General features: G+C 42.8%; 2 protein-coding genes across 2 annotated transcripts in view; both read right to left on the bottom strand.

Moving 5' to 3' along the window:
• Nucleotides 1-22,362, bottom strand: part of ZNF444 (zinc finger protein 444) — a 319,216-nt gene that overhangs the window by 270,503 nt on the left and 26,351 nt on the right. The gene's annotated exons all lie outside the window — the stretch shown is intronic.
• The window catches only part of NLRP4 (NLR family pyrin domain containing 4), a 30,669-nt gene continuing 18,289 nt past the window's right edge, over nt 9,983-22,362 (bottom strand). Inside the window, exons 6-9 of the mRNA XM_050771675.1 lie at nt 21,193-21,363; nt 14,763-14,933; nt 13,142-13,312; nt 9,983-10,365 (exon numbers count right to left, since the gene is read on the bottom strand). Coding sequence (XP_050627632.1) covers nt 10,248-10,365; nt 13,142-13,312; nt 14,763-14,933; nt 21,193-21,363 — 631 coding nt within the window. The 3' untranslated portion in view covers nt 9,983-10,247. The remainder of the gene's footprint in view (nt 10,366-13,141; nt 13,313-14,762; nt 14,934-21,192; nt 21,364-22,362) is intronic.

Genomic DNA, 22,362 nt, shown 5'->3' with positions numbered 1-22,362 from the left:
TCTCTCCCTGCTGTGCACCTGCCACGTAGCCACTAGCGGCATCTCATCATTGGGAACTTGAAACATGGTTAGTGTGACTGGGAACTGTAGTTTTCTTTTTTTCTCCTTTTTTGAGATAGTGTCTCACTGTGTCACCCAGGCTAGAGTGCAGTGGTGTCATCTTGACTCACTGTAACTTCCACCTCCCCGATTTAAGCAATTTTCCTGCCTCATCCTCCCAAGTAGCTGGGGTTACATGTGCCCGACCCCATGACCAACTAATTTTTGTATTTTTGTAGAGACAGGGTTTTGCCTTGTTGGCCAGGCTGGTCTTGAACTCCTGACCTCAGGTGATCCACGTGGCTTGGCCTCCCAAAGTGCTGGGGTTACAGGTGTGAGTCACTGTGCCCAGACTGTTTTGTTTTTGTTTTTGTTTTTGAGATGGAGTCTCACTCTGTCACCCAGGCTGGAATGCAGTGATATGATCTCAGCTCACTACAACCTTCTCCTTCTGGTTTAAGCAGTTCTCCTGCCTCAGCCTCCCCAGTAGCTGGGACTACATGTGCATGCCATCACACTTGGCTAATTTATTGTTGTTGTTCTTGTATTTTTAGTAGAGACAGGGTTTCACCATGTTGGCCAGGCTGGTCTCGAACTCCTGACCTTAGGTGATCCACCTGCCTTAGCCTCCCAAAGTGCTGGGATTATAGGTGTGAGCCATGGCTCCTGGCTAGCGGCCTGTTTTCTTTAACATAAATTTAAATGTTTAGTTTTATTAGGTTGGTGCAATGTAATTGTGGTGTTTGCTATTACTGTTAATGCAGTGGTTTTAAACTAATGGTTTTTGCCATCACTTTTAATGGCAAAAAGGGCAATGACTTTTGCATCAACCTAATAATTAAATCTTAACAGCCACTTAGGGCTAATGATCTTCATACTGGATGGTACAGTCCTGGAGAGTTTTGGGTATTTTGAGAGCCTGCTCGTTTTTATCATTCTTGTACCTATTCTACATTTCACTCCACAGCCATTAACTCGTGGCTTCTTTTTCAATACCGACTCTGGGCCAAGCACCATGGCATGGTAGACAGACAAATGAACATGGGGCTTGTCCTCACAAGTCTTGAGTTCTCCTCCAGGAGATCACAGGTCTGAGACATAAAAGCAATCTCTGTTGTCACGAATGCTGTGAAAGAAACTCTGGGTTGAGATGAGACAGGAGGGTGACCAGAATAGCAAGGGGCTTGCCTGAGGTGGTGCCATTGATCCTGAGTCCCAAGGAGGCTGGAAGGAGGAGTCCCTACATCAGGAAGGGAACATGAGAGGTGACTAGAGATGAAGGGTGGAATGTACTACGGATGTTTCAGTAGCATGTGCAAAGGCCCTGAGGTTGCACCAAGCTTTATGTTGCCCCTTTGAGGCACTGAAAGAACAACATTTAATTAGAATACTCTCTACCCCATCCAGTATTCTAAGGAAATCAGAAAAGTAAGCAGACTGGCTGCAGTTGCTCATGCCTGTAATCCCAGCACTTTGAGAGGCCAAGGCAGGAGGATCACTTGAGGCCAGGAGTTCAAGACCAGTGTGGGCAACATAGGGAGATCCTGTCGCTACAAAAATGTAAAAAGTATTAGCTGTGGTCCCAGCAACTTGGGAGGCTGAGGTGGGAGGATTGCCTGAACCCAGGAGTTCAAGGCTGCAGTGAGCTATGATCATGCATTCCAGCCTGGGTAACAGAGCAAGACCCTGTCTCAAAACAAAAAAGTTGGGGGGCATGGAGAAAGGTAAGCAGTTAACAGTTATTAGGTACATTTCAGCAGAAGTCATCTCAGACGCCAAGGAACCTTGCCTTCTTTGGAAGTGAGTCACAATCTGCACCTTTTAGATTTAAGGTTTGATGTTGCCAACTTCACACTTCAGTGGTGCGTTTTAAAAAGGGTTCTGGGACAGTGACCATTAACGATGGAGCTTCTCTGCTGTCTGTCATGCATGTGTGCAGAAGGGACTTCTGACTGGGTGCCCAGACCCTCACCTCCTCTTGTAAAATGCTCAGATTTTATTTTTCAAAAATTGCTAGATGCAGATTGAGAAGTGCGTGGATTTATTCATACGCAGTGACAATGGCCTGAGTTACCCTGGCCTGCCCACGAGGTCCCTTGTGTCATCTGCACCATGGTTTTCTCATCCCCTGCCTTTGTGCTTGTGCCTTTTCTCTATGGAAAGGGGTTCCTGTGCCATCAGATCTTCTCCCTGACAGCTGTGGGTTAGGCTCAGGTGGTGGGAGGTCCCAATCAAAGGGTAAACAAAAGTTACCTTCATTTGTTAGTCTCTCTGTAGGGTGGTGCCAAAGTCATTGTGTTGTTTGCTGTTACTTTGAATGCAGTGGTTTTAAAGTCATGGTTTTCGCCATTTTTTTTTTTTTTTTTTTTTGAGACAGTTTCGCTCTTGCTGCCCAGGCTGGAGTGCAATGGCGCGATCTCTGCTCACTGCAACCTCTGCCCCCCGGGTTCAAGCGATTCTCTTGCCTCAGCCTCCCGAGTAGCTGGGATTACTGACGTGTTCCACCATGCCCGGCTAATTTTGTATTTTTAGTAGAGACAGGGTTTCTCCATGTTGGTCAGGCTGGTCTAGAACTCCCGGCCTCAGGTGATCCACCTGCCTCAGCCTCCCAAAGTACTGGGATTACAGGTGTGAGCCACTGTGTCCGGCCGCCATTACTGTTAATGGCAAAAATGGCAATTACTTTTGCCTAAACCTTTGTTGCTTTATGTCAGTTTGCCCCTTTACACCGCACCCTGCCTGTACTTCACTGCTTCCAGCCAGCTGTTGATAAGCACCTAGACTGGTTCAATGTCAGTGCTACTGTGAATAGTGCCGTGAGGAACACACACAAGCATGTAGTCCATATACACCATGGGCTACTACACAGCCCTAAAAAGGAATGAAACCATGTCCTTTGTGGCAACATGGATGCAGCCAGGGGCCATTAGCCTAAGTGAATTAATGCAGGAATAGAAAACCACATACCACATATTCTCACAAGTTTGAGTTAAACAATCAGTACATGTGGATTTAAAGATGGTGACAGTAGCCCGGCACAGTGGCTCACACCTGTAATCCCAGCACTTTGGGAGACTGAGGCAGGTGGATCACCTGAGGTCAGGAGTTCGACACCAGCCTGGCCAACATGATGGTGAAACCCAGTCTTTACTGAAAATACAAAAATTAGCCGGGCGTGCTGGCAGGCACCTATGATCCCAGCTGCTCTGGAGACTGAGGCAGGAGAATTGCTTGAATCTGGGAGGTGGAGGGTGCAGTGAGCCAAGATCGTGCCATTGCACTCCAGCCTGGGTGACAGAGTGAGACTCCATCTCAAAAAAAAAAAAAAGAAAAAACTGTTAACAGTAGACACTGGGGACCACTAGAGGGAGGAGGGTGGGAGGGAAGCAAGGGTTAAACTACGTGTCAGGTGAATATTCACTTGGGTGATGGGATCATTCATATACCAAACAATAGACCCATGTAACAAACCTGCACATTTTCCCCTCAACCTTTAAAAAAAAATCATTACTTCTAAAGTGCTTCACTGCTTCTAAACTTCAGTTACTTCTTTTTTTTTTTTGCAGGATTCAAAAAGACTTGCACAACGTAGTGAGAGAGGAGATGCAGCCCTCCCAGGAGGAGCTCTGTCTGAAACTCAAGTGTGCTTGGGATTTTAATGACCTTGAAGACAAGTGGTGGTGGTGATTCCACGGATCGGATGTCACGTGGCTTGACCACGGATCTTGGGGGAACGCCACCAGGACATCCTGGCCTGTGTGTCACTCTGATGTCACCATTTGTGGGGACAATTGAGCTGTTCCCTGCAGGCTTTGTCACGGTTGTGGGAGGCAGCTCATTACACACCCAGGTCTGGAATCCTAGTCTAATATTGTCTGGTCATAAGTTGGCTGTGCCTTCAGTCTTGACTATGTCCTCCTTGGTATCATGTTTTTAAGTCTTGGAGGTACTGAGAGAATTCAATAAAGCAAAGGATATAAAAATACCTCCGGAAAACCCAAAGCCTTAATTCTCATGGATTGAGAAGTAGGATCGATATATTTATAATTCCATAATTATTATACTGGGATTAAGTCACATAGACATCCAGAACTCCTAATATGCTTTTATTTTCACTTATATTGATTCCCCCAAGAAGTATTAGACTCTGCATTGATTTTTTTTTGAGACAGGGTCTCACTCTGTCACCCAGGCTGGAGTGCAGTGGCACCATCTTGGCTCACTGCAACCTCTGCCTCCCAGGCTCAACAGATCCTGCCACTTCAGCCTCCCGAGTAGCTGGGACTACAGGTGTGTGCCACCGTGTATTTTTTTTTTTTTTTTAAGTAGAGATGGGGTTTTGCCATGTTGCCCAGGCTGCTCTCAAACACCTGAGTTCAACCGATCCTCCAGCCTTGGTCTCCCAAAGTGCTGGGATTACAGGCGTGAGCTACCACACCTGGCCAACCATGTTATTTCTGATAATCTGACAAGAGATTTCGCGATTGTTTCTTTAAAAATAACAGGGATGGGCTGGGTGCAGTGGCTCACACCTGTAATCCCAGCACTTTGAGTCCAAGGCAGGCAGATCACGAGGTCAGGAGATTGAGACCATCCTGGCCAACATGGTAAAACCCTATTTCTACTAAAATACAAAAAATACAAAAAATTAGCCAGGTGTGGTGGTACGTGCCTGTAGTCCCACTTACTCAGGAGGTTGAAGCAGGGGAATTGCTTGAACCCGGGAGGTGGAGGTTGCAATAAGCAGGTATCGTGCCACTGCACTCCAGCCTGGTGACAGAGCGAGACTGTCTCGGAGAAAAAACAAAACAAAAACAAAACAAAACAGGGATGGCTGGGTGCAGTTGTTCATGCCTGTAATCTCAGCTATTTTGGGAGGCCGTGGTGGGCAGATAACAAGGTCAAGAGATCGAGACCATCCTGGCCAACATGGTAAAACCTCATCTCTACTAAAAACACAAAAATTAGCTGGGCATGGTGGCGGGCACCTGTAGTCCCAGCTACTCAGGAGGCTGAGGCAAGAGAATTGCTTGAACCCAAGAGGCAGAGGTTGCAGTGAGCTGAGACCGTGCCACTGCACTCCAGCCTGGCGACAGAGCGAGAGTTCATCTCAAAAAACAAAACACAGGGATATCCTCTGTTTAATGCTTGATCCACAAATTCTCAATTACTAAATTTTTAGTAATCAATACTCAATAAGTCAATCATATTTAATCTACTCAATTACTAAATTTTGTATTTAGGGTTTTTGTTGTTATTCTACAGTTTCTAAGTTTGTCTTTGAATTCAGTTACATCAAAGTATCTTAGAGCAACATTTTTTTTTACAGTAGTCAGATGATTTCAAAGCCACTGTACAGTCAGGCCAATGTTACTTTGTAGGACTCAGGGGGTCCATAATAGGTCTTGTCTGTCTGGAATGGGTAATTGGTGGTTCAGGAAAAGAGAAGAGATGAGATAGAAGGGATTCCAGTGTACCTTGACTGCTGAACTTTGTTTTTCTAGGCTGCCTCCAAATTATGAAGCCCATGAACCAAGACAGACCAGTTAGCTTGTGACCAATTGTCTAACTTCAAGCCTCTGTTTATGAGGAAGGTAGAAGGATTATTTATGTCTCCAGCTTCACTCACCTTTCCTCCCACTCCTCCTTTTACCCACCATGCTTGCTGTCTTTTTCGACACTCACTTCCTCACTTACCCACCACCTTGCCTTTTTTTTTTTTTTTTGAGACAGTCTCACTCTGTCACCCAGGCTGGAGTGCAGTGGTGCGATCTCGGCTCGCTGCAACCTCCACCTCCTGGGTTCAAGCCATTCTCCTGCCTCAGCCGCCTGAGTAGCTGGGACTACGGGTGCATGCCACCGTGTCCTGGCTAATTTTTGTATTTTTAGTAGAGATGGGGTTTCACCATGTTGGCCAGGCTGGTCTCGAACTCCTGACCTCGTAATCCACCCGACTCGGCCTCCCAAAGTGCTGAGATTACAGGCGTGAGCTGCCGCACCCAGCCTACCATGCAATGTTAAAAGCTTGGCTAGATGTGCCCAGGACTAGTATGTGACTGAGGTGAGTCAAGCTTGGTGCATAGCGCAGGTGATAAGAGACAGAGGTGGTAGATGCTGAAACAGCCCAGGAGATCGTTTGAAGAAGAGACAGAGATGCAATTCCAGGAATGGAGGACACTTGGGTGGAAAAGGATTCCCAGGGTGAGGGCAGCCACAGTGATAGATATTTAGCTTGGTAGCAGTTACTTGTGGATCTTATAACATCAACCTCAGATTTTGCAAGAATTAACACATATAAAATATTCAGTGTGGTAAGCACCTGTCAATGTATTAACAGCTCTTAGGTGAATTATCTCCTTCAATTCTGTCATTGATTCTTTACTTGTAACTTAGACTTATAGCTCAGTACCTGTTTTTTGTGATTTAAAAAAACGTTTTTCAGACAGTGTTTTGCTGTGTGACACAGACTAGAGTGTAGTGGTGTGATCGTGGCTCACTACAGCCTCAACCTCCCAGGCTCAAGTGATCCTCCTTCCCTGGTCTCCTGAGTAGCTGGGACCACAGGCATGAGTCACTATGCCTGGATAATTAAAAATGTGTATATATATAATATATATATAACCAGCTTGGGCAACATAGTGAGAACTTACCTCTACTATATATATATTATTTATATATTAATATATATAATATAGATATATATTATATAAATAATATATATTATATATTTATATATTATATATAATATATATTAATATATACCTGTACTATAATTATATTATATATATATATATAGTAGAGGTAGGGTCTTGCTATGTTGCCTAAGCTGGTCTCTAACTCCTGGGCTCAAGTGATCCTCCTGACTTGGCCTCCTGAAGTGCTGGGATTACAGGCGTGAGCCACTGTGCCTGGCAGCTCACTGCTTGTTCTGTCAGCACTTTCTTCTCCCTCTTTTCTGACTTCTACTTTTAGTGGAGGGAAAACTGTTAGGAGAAAAATGTTAATGAGTTCCTTCTGCGGGGTGGAAATGGACATCTCATGAACCTAATTAAGGTAGCTGGCAGAATAGGTTATTTGGTTTTTCAAGCTGCTTTTATATTTTATCACATCTATCTCACCCAGATGGGAAGTCCTTAATCATCACCAGTTTACAGATGACAGACTAAATGACTTTCCAAATTTTCATGTTTCTTTCCCTTATTTTTCTTTCCACACTTTTTTATTGAGATGGAGTTTAGCTCTTGTTGCCCAGGCTGGAATGCAATGGCACAACCTCTGGCCACTGCAACCTCCATCTCCTGGGTTCAAGCGATTCTCCTGCCTCGGCTTCCCAAGTAGCTGGGATTACAAGCATGCACCACCATGCCTGGCTAATTTTTTGTATTTTTAATACAGACAGGGTTTTTTCCACATTGGTCAGGCTGGTCTTCAACTCCCAACCTCAGGTGATCCACTTGCCTCGGTCTCCCAAAGTGCTGGGAATACAGGCATGAGCCACTGCACCTGGCCTCCCCCCTTTTTTTTATTGTGGTAAAACATGCAGAACAGTCTGCCATTGTAACCCATTTAAAGTGTACATCCCTGTGACACTGAGCACACTCACATTGTACAACCATCACCACCATCCATCTCCAGAACTTTTCCATCTTGCAAAACAAACTCTGTACTCATTAAATAACTATTTTCTCCTCCTTCCCCTGGCCTCTGGCAACCACCATTTTACTTTTTGCCTCTATGAATTTGACTACTGTAAGTACCTCATAGAAGGAGAATATATGGTATTTGCTCTTTTGTGACTGGCTTGTTTCATTTAGCATAATGCCCTCAAGGTTCATCTATGTTGTGTCATATCAGAATGTCCTTCCTTTTGAAGACTCAGTATTTCATTTTATGCCACATTTTATTTATCCATTCATCCATTGATGGATATTCTCAATCTTCACTCCTAAATCAGTGGCATAGAAGTTCAGAAATGAGGCCAGGTGCAGTGGCTCACGCCTGTAATCCCAGCACTTTGGGAGGCCAAGGCGGGTGGATCACGAGGTCGGGAGATCGAGACCAGCCTGACCAACATGGTGAAATCCCGTCTCTACTAAAAGTACAAAAATTAGCCGGGCACGGTGGGACACGCTTGTAATCCCAGCTACTCAGGAGGCTGAGACACGAGAATTGCTTGAACCTGAGAAGCAGAGGTTGCAGTGAGCAAAGATTGCGCCACTGCACTCCAGGCCTGGGTGGCAGAGCAAGACTCGGTCTCAAAAAAGTTTGTCCTTTGTAAGGACATGGATGCAGCTGGAAACCATCACTCTCAGCAAACGATCACAAGAACAGAAAACCAAACACCGCATGTTCTCACTCATAGGTGGGAATTGAACAATGAGATCACTTGGACACAGGAAGGGGAACATCACACACCGGGGCCTGTCGTGGGGTAGGGGGAGGGGGGCGGTTTAGCATTAGGAGATATACCTCATGTAAATGAGTTAATGAGTGCAGCACACCAACATGGCGCATGTATACATATGTAACAAATCTGCACATTGTGCACATGTACCCTAGAACTTAATTTTAAAAAAAAAAAAAAAACCTCAGCAAATATATTTTTTAAAAAAGTTCGGAAGTGAAATATCCCCATTCCTAAAATTTCCTTTCAGCTCCCACTCCCAAGAGATCTTTATTCAATGGGAGGCGAGACAGGGTAGCCTCAGAAGTCAAGAGGCCCAGTGAGGAAAGGAGAGCCAGAGGGGAGTTTGGGGAAGAATAATGAGAGGCAAAGACCACGAGGAAAGGTAACATTAGCAATGCTGTGGAAATTACCCAAACATTCACATGAACCCCAAAATACATACCACTATTATGTACCAATAAAAAAGGTGCTTTCCTCAGGCAAGAACAGATCAAGAGCCCAAGCTGGAATCCTAGTAGGACCGACAGAAGGAAGGGTGCCCAAGTCAGACCAGCCTTTCTAGTGCTTTCACTGTGGCCAGCATCTTTCCAAGTCAACATGGGGAGGGGGCCAGAGTTTCTTCAACCTGCACTCCTATGCCAGGCATTCACCAGTAGCAAACACTGTTTCAAGATTTTCCAGGCAGTATAGAGATTTCCCAAAGAAACACAGTACTACCATTTTGTCCGGCAACCTCACTACCGAGTTCTACCCAAAGCAAGAGAAATCATACTAAAAAGATACCTGCATCCATGTATTTACTGAAGCACTCTTCACAATAGCTAAGTCCTGGGATCAACATAAGTGTCTACCAGCAGATGAGTGGATCAAGAGAACACGATTTATATACAATGGAATCCTATTCAGCCATAAAAAGAATAACATCATGTCTTTAGCAGCAACATGGATAGAACTAGAAACCATGATCTTAAGTGAGATAACTCAGAAACTAAGTCAAATAATGCATGTTCTTACTTGTATATGAGAGCTACATAATATATAAAGAGTGGCTGGGTGCAGTGGCTCATGCCTGTAATCCCACCACTGTGAAAGGCTGAGGCAGGCGGGTCACCTGAGGTTGGGAGTTCAAGACCAGCCTGACCAACATGGAGAGACCCTGTCTCTACTTAAAAAAAATTCAAAATGAGCCAGGCATGGTGGCCCATGTCTGTAATCCCAACTACTCAGGAGGCTGAGGCAGGAGAATTGCTAGAACCCAGGAGGCGGAGGTTGCAGTGAGCCATGATCGTGCCATTGCACTCCAGCCTGGGCAACAAGAGTGAAACTCCATCTCAAAAAAACAAAGTGTGGAATAGTAGACGTCGGAGGCTCAGGAGGGTGAGAGGGAGGTGCAGGATGAGAAATGACCTAATGGGTACAATGTATACCATCTGTGTGATAGGTATACCAAAAGCCTAGATTTTACCACACAATATATACGTGTAACAAAACATGTACTGAAACCCCTTAAATGTACACAAATAAGGCAAAAAAAGATTTTCCAATGTTTAGAAATGTAACACTTTATTGAGGGGTTAAGATGTCCTTGTGAGACCGAGAGACCATGAAGGCCTTTCAGTGGCTCGTCCAAGGCCACAGAGCAGATAAAAACCACATATATCATATAAAATCTATGAATGGGGTGCCAGAAATCTCACGACTCAGAGTGTCAATGATCTGTACCTCCTGGGTGCAGCGTAACATAAGGTCCCCAGTCCCCGTCCTTTGCAGGTGTTCGAGTCAGAGCCCAGGTTCCTCGCAATCAGATTTCTACCCTTGTAACTGTGTCACAGTCGTCTGTGATGGTCAGGTTAGGATTTCTCTCTTCCTCAGCCATCAGAAGTGCCTGGGTTTCCTCATCAAAATCAGTTTTTCTCAGCCTGGTAAAATATTTTAAAAGGTTCTATTTTTAATCCACATATTTTTTTCCCCTTTTCTGCAGCTCATCTTTCTCCCTAATTCATCCCAGGACAAGCCTAGGAAACCCTGGTGTTACCTCCAAGAAGAAAGACATACACATCAAATGCAGCGGTATGCTGACAAATGTTACCCCTGGATCGCCAGAAAACAAATAAATAAATTTTAAAAGTCCCAATTTATAGCTTTGCCAATTTCTGTGGTGTAAATTCTCCACACCAATCATGGCCAATTTCAAGCTGCCCACTTGTCGTCACTAAACAGAGTTACAAAGACAGGTACACACACAAGTGGCTCTCACCAGCTTGTAGGAGCTGGCTCCAACATGTCACTGGACAGAAGTAAGTGTCCAGAATTGGTTAGAGAGAGCATGAACTCCACATCAACATTTGGATTTGCAACAAGAAGTCAGTGAGCGTTAGGGAGAAAGCCTAAAGCTATTTTTTTCAAAGATAAATTAATAGTTTCCATTATCTGAGTACCTGGGTCCTGGCCCTCTGCTAAGACTTTTACATGCATATCTCATTAAATTTTCATAACTGCCTTATGAGGTAGCATAATTGTCCTAACTTGGGATGAAGACAATGAGAATAAACAATATTAAAAGGTCACAAAACCAGATAGTGGTAGTCTGGATACAAATTCAAGTGATTTGTTTCTGGAGCCCCCATACATTGTATTATTGCTTTGAATCACACAGAAGGATTAAGTATCACCATGGATAATACCTCTTGTCTCCATTTGGCAGCTGTTTGCCTCCAACTGTCCCACACTAGTGGGGTAAGCTATGTTCTTTAGTGCAACTATGTATCTTAATACACATCTTTGTGAGAGGATCTATGGTCTGGGGCTGGAGGAAGATGAAAACTCACTTAATTGAGTTCTGTCCTATTTATCACATTATCTGATGCATACTTTCATAATTACCATGCCAAATAATCACCCCTATTTTGTAGATAGGAGGCTGACAATCAAAGAGGACAAATGCCTTGCCCTGGGTTACAGGGTCAAATGTGGCAAGGCTGGAAGACAAACATAGACCTCCATGACTCAGAACGCAGACAATTTGAGTCTTTCCCCTTAATCACGTGTCTACTTTGGTAGTCTACATTCTGAATCTTTAGCAAACATTAAAATGAGAAAGAGCCAGGTGTGGTGGCTCACGCCTGTAATCCCAGCATTTTAGGAGGCCAAGGCAGGCAGATCACCTGAGGTCAGGAGTTCGAGACCAGCCTGACCAACATGGAGAAACCCCATCTCTACTAAAAATACAAAAAATTAGCCAGGCATGGTGGCCCGTGCTTGTAATCCCAGCCACTCAGGAGGCTGAGGCAGGAGAATCGTTTGAAGCCAGGAGGCAGAGGTTGCAGCGAGCTGAGATCGAGCCATTGCACTCCAGCCTGGGCAACAAAAGAAAAACTCTGTCTCAAAAAAAAAAAAAAAAAAAAAAAAAGGAAGAAAGAAAAGGAAATAATATTGAGCACTCAGCCTTTCCAGGTAGAGATTTATAAGCATAGACTTCAAGAAAACAAAACTATCTTCACAAAAGGGGGAAAAAAAATCAGTGAATGTTCTTTAGTGTTAGAGTTATAACAGTTTTAACCCATTATATTTCCCTTTTCTGGAAATGAACAGCCTAGTAATAACTGCCTATGATTGCCTTCATCTCATATTGGTTTGAAAACAGTAGGGGAAAACGAATGAGAAAAATAAGTGTTAAGGATTCTATTGTTATCTAGTAAAATAATGTTTGTGGGATTATATGTAATTATAAATATAACAAAAACTATAAATTATGTTTATATAAAATTGTTTATATTTATAAATGTTATACTTACAAATATACATATAAATTGTATTTACAAATATTTAAAATACAAATATTTATGTATCATAATTTGTATTATAATAGTAACAAGTGATACTGGAGGTAAAAAATTATTTAGGCAGATAGTGAGGGTCAAAGAGTCCTCAGCAGAGCTTTCCTTCTAACAAAATGCAGCCCTAGAAATCATTTCTTTTCTAACAAAGAACATCCTGAAAGATTGAGCTGCAAACATAAATAAGGGAGCTGGAAGATTGCACGGAGGGGGGAATGCCAGCAGCTGTGCCAGTGAACAGAGCTACCTGGGGGCCAGGCCTGTTCACCATGAAAGGACCATCTTCCCTTTTTTATTAGCATGGGCACAGTAAGAAAAATGGGCAACATGGTACAGCTCAGGCAGAGAACCTGCCCGCTTAATAAAAAGACTGGGGTGGGGGCTGCCAGAGATTCACACCCTATGCCAATAGCACACCTGGTCGTAAACAGTTTTTCATGCCCTGTGTCGATCAGACACCACCTCCCCACCAGCTCATGTTTAAAACTCTCTGCGTTTCACCATGGATCCTGCAATCCATTTTTCTGAGACCCCTCTCTGTAGCAGACAGCTCTTCTTTCTTTTGCCTATTAAACTTCTCTTAACCTCACTCTTCGTGTGTCTGCGTCCTTGGATCTCCATGGGTGAACCTCGGGTGTTACCCCAGACAATGAGGCCACTCCACAAGTGCTTCCATTCATTGGGCACTCACCATTCACCACTTACTGTGGTCAGAGTTGTATACTCACCTGCTTGGTTCTTACTCCTGCAACAACCCTGAGACAAGGAACATCATTTGCACTTTAAATGCAATGTGATTATACTGCAGGTCCCAGCCAATCCCTTCTTAGCCCATAGAGCACAACAGACCCCAGCTCACCCGAGCACCTGCAGGGCGCACTCTGGGTGTCTCAGGGCCTCACAGAGCACAACCACCCCTGCGTAGTCCAAGGCGTTCAAGGTCAGGTTGAGCTGCTGCAGGGTCTTACTGCTGGTGAGAACAGACGCGAGATCCTTACAACAGGCGCTCGTTAACCCACATTCTTCCAACCTGCAATAAAAAGACACATGATAAGAAGTGACCCCAGCCTCAGGGTGGAGGTAGGATGGGATGTGAGCTAGACGTCTAGCTGAGGCGTCAAGTGCAGTATCTCACAGCCCAGTGTTTATGACATCAGATCATGTGTCTGTGGGTAGGTGGTGAAAGTGGCCATGACTGTCCATTCTTCTCCGTAGCCCTGCCGACAGCAGTGTGACTTTGCAGCTCATTCCACTAAGACAGTCTATTTCTGGCTTCATACCTTGCTTTGGAGAATATAACATCTGAGCCAGCTTCATACCTTGATTTGGATAATATAACACAATGGAAGCAAGGTTAGGAGAGTTCTTAGCCACCGTCTTGGATATTTTTCTTCTTTGGAGATGGGGTCTCTGTCATCCCAGCTGGAGTGCAGTGGCATGATCATGGCTCACCGAAGCCTTGACCTCCTGGGTTCTAGCAATTTTCCTGCCTCAGCCTCCTGAGTAGCTGGGGCTACAGGCATGCACCACGCCTGGCTAATATTTGTGGAGACGGGGTTTCACCATGTTGCCCAGGCTGGTCTTGAGCTCCTAGGCTCAAGCTATTGGCCTGCCTCAGCCTTCGATAGTGCTGGGATGACAGGAATAAGCCATCACACCTGGTGATCTCGGATGTTTTCTATACTTCATCTCCTGAACTGCTGAGATGCTATGGGCTCAATTTTGTCCCTGCCAAAATGTATATGTTGAAGTCCTAACCCCCAATACCCCAAAACGGAATCATTTGGATACAAGGTCTTTATAGAGGCAATTAAGCTAAAATGAGGACACTGTGCGGGGGGCCCTAGTCATATGACTGGTGTTCTTATAAGAGGAAATTTGGACACACACACATAGAGGGAAGAGAACATGAAGACACAGGGAGAAGACAGACAGTCATCGACAAGACAAGGAGAAGGGCCTGGAGCAGATTCTCCCTCATGGTCTTCAGAAGGAGCCAACTCTGCTGACAGCTTGATCTCAGACTTTCAGCCTCCATAAGCGTGAAATGATAAATTTGTTATCTAAGCCACTCAGTCCATAGTACTTTTTAAACCCTGGCAAACTGATACAGATGCCATGTCAACGAGCCCAGACCAACCAGTTAGATGACTGGCTCAGTTACACCTGTCATCCCCAAGGGGACAGCCAGCCCAGCCAGTCAACCTCCATACCATATAGCAAGGTCCCAAAGCAGCCAGTCCCTCAGTTAACCAGCTCCCTAAGCACACCTGGCTGAGGTCAGCGATGCCCAGACAAGCAGAGCCAGCAGCAATCTAACTGCTCATTGCCTTAAGCCCTCAAGTTTCACACTGGTTCATTAGGCAACCACGGCTAACTGCTATGTGGTCCTGTTGGAGTTTTCCTCTTTCTCTTTCTTCCCATCCACTCTCCATCTTTGCCACTCATGAAAATATAACCAGGAGTTTGGCAATACCCACCCAAGAACCTCTAAGCGGCAATTCGGATGCGTCAGAGCCCCACACAACAGCTTCACGCCCACGTCTCCGATTTCATTGCACCCAATTTGCAGAATCTTCAGGTTTTGATTGCTGATGAGAGCGGAGGCGAGGTCTTCACAGCCGGCAACAGTGATAAAACATTTTACCAAACTGCAAAAGAGTAAGGGTACCATGCTTAAAGGCTATCACACCTCGGTCTAATATCAGGAAAAGAGACACCAAAGCATGACAGCCTTTGTCATTCATGTGGATAGGTACCGTCAGTCCTCCATATCCACAGATTCAACTACAGGCAGATTGAAATTATTCAAGAATTAAAACAATAACACAACAATAAATAATACAAATGAAAAAACCAATAGAGTATAACAACTCTTCACACAGCATTTACGTTGTATTACCTATCCTGGTAACTTAGAGATGATTTACAGTATTATAGGAAGATGCCTATACATTATATGCAAACACTATGGGCCAGGCACAGTGGCTCACACCTATAATCCCAGCACTTTGGGAGGCCGAGGTGGGCGGATCACCTGAGGTCAGAAGTTCGAGACCAGCCTGGCCAACATGGTGAAACCCCATCTCTACTAAAAAAAATTAATAATAATAATACAGAAAATTAGCTGAGCATGGTGGTGTGTGCCTGTAGTCCCAGCTACCCAGGAGTCTGAGGTGGGAGAATCACTTGAACTTGGAAGGCAGAGGTTGCAGTGAGCTGAGATGGCACCACTGGACTCCAGCCTGGGCAACTGGACTATCTCAAAACAAACACTATGCCATTTTACATAAGGACCTTGAGCATCTGCAGATTTTGGAATCCTCAGAGGAAATCTGTAGCCAACCTCCTGCAGATATGGAGGGACAACTGGAATTGCCTCAGCATCGTTCATTGAAGGTCTCTCCTCTCTCTGCACCAGTGATAAACTATTCCACGATGCAACATCTGAACACACGTGGATCAGTCTGTTTCTGAGATCTCTATTCTGTGTCTCTGGTCTATCTGCTTATCCCTGTGTGAAACTCATACCTTAATTTCTAAAACTTTAGAAAGTCTTGATACATTTAGAGCAAGGGCTCCTACATTATTTATTTTAATTTGAGCTGGAGTTTCACTCTTGTTGTCCAGGCTGGAATGCAACGGCATGATCTCGGCTCACTGCAACCTCTGCCTCCCGGGTTCAGGTGATTCTCCTGCCTCAGCCTCCTGAGTAACTGGGATTACAGGCGCCCACCACCATACCCAGCTAATTTTTTTTTTTTTTTTTTAAGTAGAGATGGGGTTTCACCATGTTGGCCAGGCTGGTCTCGAACTCCTGACCTCAGGTGATCCACCCGCCTCAGCCTCCCAAAGTGCTGGGATTACAGGCATGAGTCACCGCACCCGGCCCTACTTTTTATATTTTAGGTGTTTCTTAGGTATTACTGGCCTCTTGCAAATTCCATACACACTGTAAAATTTACTTTTCAAGTTCAATTCAATCCCCAAACAAAAATATGGCATTTTCACTGGGATTTCATGAAAGCAAATGAATTCAACTTAAGGAGAACTGACTTTTTAGATGTTGAATATTTCAATCTTTGAATATAACATTGTTTTATGCCATAATTTGTACACATTCTCTACAAAAGTCTCACATATATCACAGTAGCTATTTCTAGGTAATTTCTTTTTTATGTTACTGTAAATGGTACTTTAATTCTACTAGCTTATTACTTCTTGTTGATATATCAGTAACTGTTTTTGATATATTGTTTCAAGCAAGCTTGTTAGACTCTAATTCTGATAATTTAGCTATAGATTTTCTTGGATGTTTCTATGTACATTCAAATCATCTGCATAGACTTAGGTGTTTCTTCAAGGATTACAGGTTTAGTGTTTTTCTTACCCTGAAGCATTTGCTAAGATTTTCAGGACATTGTTAACTAGAAGTGATTATAGCCACCATTCTTATCTTTTTCTTGATATTGAAGAGAAAGCTTTTCTATCATTAGACAAATGTTTGTTTTAGATTTTTTTGAACATATTCTTTAGATTATCAAGGAAGTTCCCAAATAATTTTTCAAGAGTTATATGTTTTAATTCAAACTTTTCTGCATTTTAGATCATGATTTTTATTTTTAACCGGTAAAGTGATTTACATTGATTTTTTTACTAATCTTTTTAATGTTAAAGCAACTTTACATTTTGGGGATAAGCCCAACTTAGTTATTATGTTTATTCTTTTAATACATTTATGGATTCTGCTTGCTAATATTCTGTTTAGTGCTTTTGCATTTCATGAACGACACTAGCCTTTAATTCTGCTTTCTTACAAAAATTGTAAGGATTATATTGCAACTGATAAAATTCTTATTGGTTTCTGGCATTAAGATTATGCTAGTCACAAAAAAAAGGTGGGGAGTTTCTTCTCTTCTGATCCTGAAAAAGTTGATTTCTAAGAGTGGAATTATTTATTCTTTGAAAATCTGGTAAGAATCACCAGTGAAAGCTTCTAAGCCTAAAATTTTCTACATAAAAAGATTTGATTGATACATTTTTCTCTTGAGTACATTTAAGTTATTTTAGAAGCTTACTGAGTCTTGAAAATACCTAAATTTTCAAGTTTATTGTGTAAAGTTGCTCATATTGAATCTTTTTAATATCGGTAGCATTTGTAGAAACGTTTCTTTGCCCATTCTTGGTATACACCTGCGCTGTTCATGATAGCCAGCTACGTGTGACCACTGTGCACTTGGAATGTAGCTTGTCTGAATCTAGATGTGCCATAGTATAAAACAGTGAATCTTAAAGAGTTAATACAAAAAAAGTAAAATCTCATTAGTCATTTTTTGTACTGATTACATATTGAAGTGATATATGAATTACATATTGAAGTTTGATATATGGCTAAATAAACTATATTATTAAAATCAGTTTCAAATATTTACTTTCATTTTTAATATGACTACTTGAAAATTTAATATTACATGTGTGGCTTGCATTATATTCTATAGGACGGCATTAACAAAAATTGGTTTTGCAAAGCACCACCTTGCAGGTTTCTCATCTTTTCCATTGGGATTTTCGTTTAATTAGTTTCTGTCCTTATTTTTATTTCCTTCTATCCTTTAGGGGGTTTATTTTACCATAAAAAAAAAAACCCTTAAGTTCATTATTCTTTAGATTCCTTTCAAAATATATACATGTACTATAGCTCCATCTGAGTTTGTTGCAAAGTATATTCTCTTTTCATTTCAACATACATTCTAATTTCCATTATGATTTCTCTCCTTGGACTCCTGGACTGCATATGGGAAGTAATTATGTTCACCTCATAAAATTTAAAGTTCAATTGAGTAGGAAGATAATTTAAAAATTAGCAGGAACCAAATAATGAATCAGATGATACTTTGTCTTAAATTCTATTTTGTCTGATTCATACAGTTTCATCAGCTTCCTTTGGTTTAATATTTGCAAGGTCTTTTTTTCTATCGTTTTCATCATTTTATTGAGGTAAAATTTACATGAGATTAACTATATTTAAGTGAACAGTTCAGTGGCATTTACTACAGTTCACAATGTTGTACAACCACAAGCTTACGTTTTAATAACTTATAAACATTAGTTATGTTTTAACATGGTAATTTTTTTTAGCTGAGACATTTCATCTGTTTATATCTAATTACTAGTATATTTGAATTCAAATATATATCTTGTTTTATATTTTCTTATCTGTTCCTTCAATTTTTGTTTCCTCTTTTTTGGAATGGGTATTTTTAATCATTCTGTCTCCTCTTTTCTGCTAATTTGAGTATTCACTTTAATCTACCCCTTTATACTTTGTTATGGCGGTTGTATATGTTTTCTATTAAATCTTCAAGACTGTATTATTTTTATACACAAACCACATTTTGTTTAGATTTATCCAGACATCTACCACTTCCTTTGCTCTGTCTCTCTTCCATCTGGAACGATTAACTTCGTCTAAGAAACAGTCTTTAGAATTACTTTTAGGAAGGATCTGGTGGTAAGAAATTGGTATTTATTTGAAAAGGTGTTTTAACCTCATTCTTGATAGTTTTTGGTGGCTATAGAATTCTAGGTTGACAATCCACCCTCCCCTTTCCCCACCATATTGAATATCTCCCTGTACTGCCCTCTGGTTTCCACTGTTACTCTTCACCCAAGTCTGTCTATCCTTTCTTGTAGATCATTTCCGCCAGCTCCCAGCCCCTTGTTAAACCTTTCCAGGCCAACATCTTTATATCGGGTGTTCTGCAGTTTCTCCACTATTTATCCGTTAAGCACTTATTTGGATGCTTGAATCTGAACTGGAATCTTTCATCAGTTACAGAAAAATTTTAGCCTTAAAATATTTTATCTTTCTGGGATTCCCAGTAAGTGTGTTAGAATGTCTTAATCATCTAAGTCTTATAAGCTAATTCTAAGTTTACCTATTTTTCTGTTTGCATGCTGCTTTCTAGGTAATTATAACCTATTTTCTATTTTACTATTTTTTCTTTAATTATGTCTAATCTACTATTCACCCCATATATTGTTATTATATTTATAATTTCTAGTCGTACTATTTGCTCATTTAATCTCCTTTTTCCCTAAGATTCAAACTTGTTATATTTCTGTAAACATAGTAAGTATAATTGCTTTATAGATAATTAGATAAAGTTTGGTAGGTGTTTGTATTTTGACTTGTCCTTGGCTCAATGTGCTTTATCTCCTTGTGGTTTGGGTTATTTTAACTGTGTGGTATTTACTGACCTTAAAAATTCCTGGCCGGGCGCGGTGGCTCAAGCCTGTAATCCCAGCACTTTGGGAGGCCGAGGCGGGCGGATCACAAGGTCAGGAGATGGAGACCACAGTGAAACCCCGTCTCTACTAAAAATACAAAAAATTAGCCGGGCGCGGTGGCGGGCGCCTGTAGTCCCAGCTACTCAGGAGGCTGAGGCAGGAGAATGGCGTGAACCCAGGAGGCGGAGCTTGCAGTGAGCCGAGATCGCGCCACTGCACTCCAGCCTGGGCAACAGCGTGAGACTCCGTCTCAAAAAAAAAAAAAAAAAAAAAAAAAAAAAAAAAAAAAAAATTCCTTTTAGGAATAAGCCAAGGTCAAGGATCATGTCATCCTATTACCTACCTCCAGAGATGATTTGCTCTTGTTTCTTTCAGGTGTCTGGTTCAGTACTAGTTTAAGGTTATGTTGTGTTTTTTTTAAATATGTCTTAAGGATTTTTGGAAAGCCTTAAGTGCTATCTACTTAGCTTGCTACTTTAGAATATTTCTGTTTAGGCTGGGTGCACCTGTAATCCCAGCACTTTGGGAGGCTGAGGCGGATGGATCACGAGGTCAGGATATCTAGACTATCCTGGCTAACACGGTGAAACCCTGTCTCTACCAAAAATACAAAAAAATTAGCTGGGTGTGGTGGCAGACACCTGTAGTCCGGCTACTCGGGAGGCTGAGGCAGAAGAATGGCATGAACCCTGGAGGCGGAGCTTGCAGTGAGCCAAGATCGCGCCACTGCACTCCAGCCTGGGTGACAGAGTAAGACTCTGTCTCAAAAAAAAAAAAAAAAAAGAATATTTCTGTTTAGCTTCTAGATGCTTTTAAATTTTTTCTTAATATTGTATCTTACATTTTTGGTGTCTTTCAGTGTCAATGATTGGCCCAGATAGCCTAACACACCATCGGGAGAGAATGAATGCATTTTGTGTTTTTGGTATGTTATTTAACATACTCTTCAAGTGAGGAATACAAAATTCTAAACTCTGATTTCCTAATGGATTAGGTAAAAATCATGCTGCCAAATTTCACAAGTCTGTATTTTTCAGGGAAAGAGCGTAACGTATTATCCTAACTGGTAACTCTAAAACACTGCCACCACCGCTACAGAGATTACCCAGATATTTCTCTATGTGATGACATGAAATTAAGTCTTTGCACTATCTCCTTTTTGCTGATCTCATGCTACCCTCTCCTCTGTCTTCTTCTAAAGCATTCTCTGTTACACACATTAATTCTCAAGTGTATTTTTGGATCTCCCGCCTTCACATTTTACCCTTCTACCTGGAATTTTGGCTTTATTTTTGCACCTGATGAAATTGTATTCATCTTGTAGAACACGCACCAAATATCGTCTTAGCCATGAAATTGCCCCTCAGGTCCCAGACCTAATTCTGGCTCTCTCAGGCCTCTGCAGAACTATTTACAACATATTAAATCTGTGACACAGAAGTCAGGGTGCAGATTTGTTTACATGAACGTCTCTACAAGAATCTGAGGCAACCAGTTTTTAAACCTTCACATTCCCAGGCACAGACACTATGGCCTCCCTCAGTTCCAGGTGCCCTATTTTCAGAAGCGCATGCCCTTGAAAAGACGTCCTGGTCTTCCAAGAAACGGCAAAAAACCTACCACAGCGAATCCAGGCGGCAGTCTGGGCGTTTCAAGGCCTCGCAGAGGGTTTTCAGTCCTTCGTCCTTCAGGACATTGGCGCCGAGGTCTAGATAGCGCACGCTCTTGTTATGCAGAAGCATTTCAGAGATGTATTCACAGCACTGCTCACCGAGGTGGCAGTAAGCCAGCCTACGGGGACAAAAACCACAAGGAGAAAAAAAGGAGAGTGAAGAGGGATGTGTCGTCTCAGGGAGCTTTGCTTAATCTCATATTCAGGGTAGTATTTCTATAATCCCACAAACTCCCCGACTGAGATGAAGTTCTGGATTATCTGAAAACACCCTGTCTCATTTCTTCTTTTCTTTGAGACGGAGTTTTGCTCTCGTCACCCAGACTGGAGTGCAACAGCGCGATCTCAGCTCACTGCGACCTCCACCTCCCGGGTTCAAGTGATTCAGCGCGATCTCAGCTCTCATCACCCAGACTGGAGTGCAACAGCGCGATCTCAGCTCTCATCACCCAGACTGGAGTGCAACAGCGCGATCTCAGCTCTCATCACCCAGACTGGAGTGCAATGGCGCAATCTCAGCTCACTGCAACCCCCACCTCCCGGGTTCAAGTGATTCAGCGCGATCTCAGCTCTCATCACCCAGACTGGAGTGCAACAGCGCGATCTCAGCTCTCATCACCCAGACTGGAGTGCAACAGCGCGATCTCAGCTCTCATCACCCAGACTGGAGTGCAATGGCGCAATCTCAGCTCACTGCAACCCCCACCTCCCGGGTTCAAGTGATTCAGCGCGATCTCAGCTCTCATCACCCAGACTGGAGTGCAACAGCGCGATCTCAGCTCTCATCACCCAGACTGGAGTGCAATGGCGCGATCTCAGCTCACTGCGACCTCCACCTCCCGGGTTCAAGTGATTCTCCTGCCTTAGCCTTCCAAGCAGCTGAGATTACAGGCACCCAAAACCATATCTGGCTAATTTTTGTATTTTTAGTAGAGATGGGGTTTCACCATGTTGGTCAGGCTGGTCTCGAACTCCTGACCTCAGGTGATCTGCCCACCTTGGCCTCCCAAAGTGCTGGGATTATGAGGCATGAGCTACCACGTCTGACCCTCTCCTTTCTTCTTACTTGCCTGATAGAAGAATCAAAGTAAGAGGTTAACACAGAAGGAAAAAGTATC

The sequence above is a fragment of the Macaca thibetana genome, chromosome 19, assembly GCF_024542745.1.
Source record: "Macaca thibetana thibetana isolate TM-01 chromosome 19, ASM2454274v1, whole genome shotgun sequence".
NCBI lineage: Eukaryota > Metazoa > Chordata > Mammalia > Primates > Cercopithecidae > Macaca > Macaca thibetana.
This window is presented reverse-complemented; position numbering and strand designations above follow the sequence as displayed.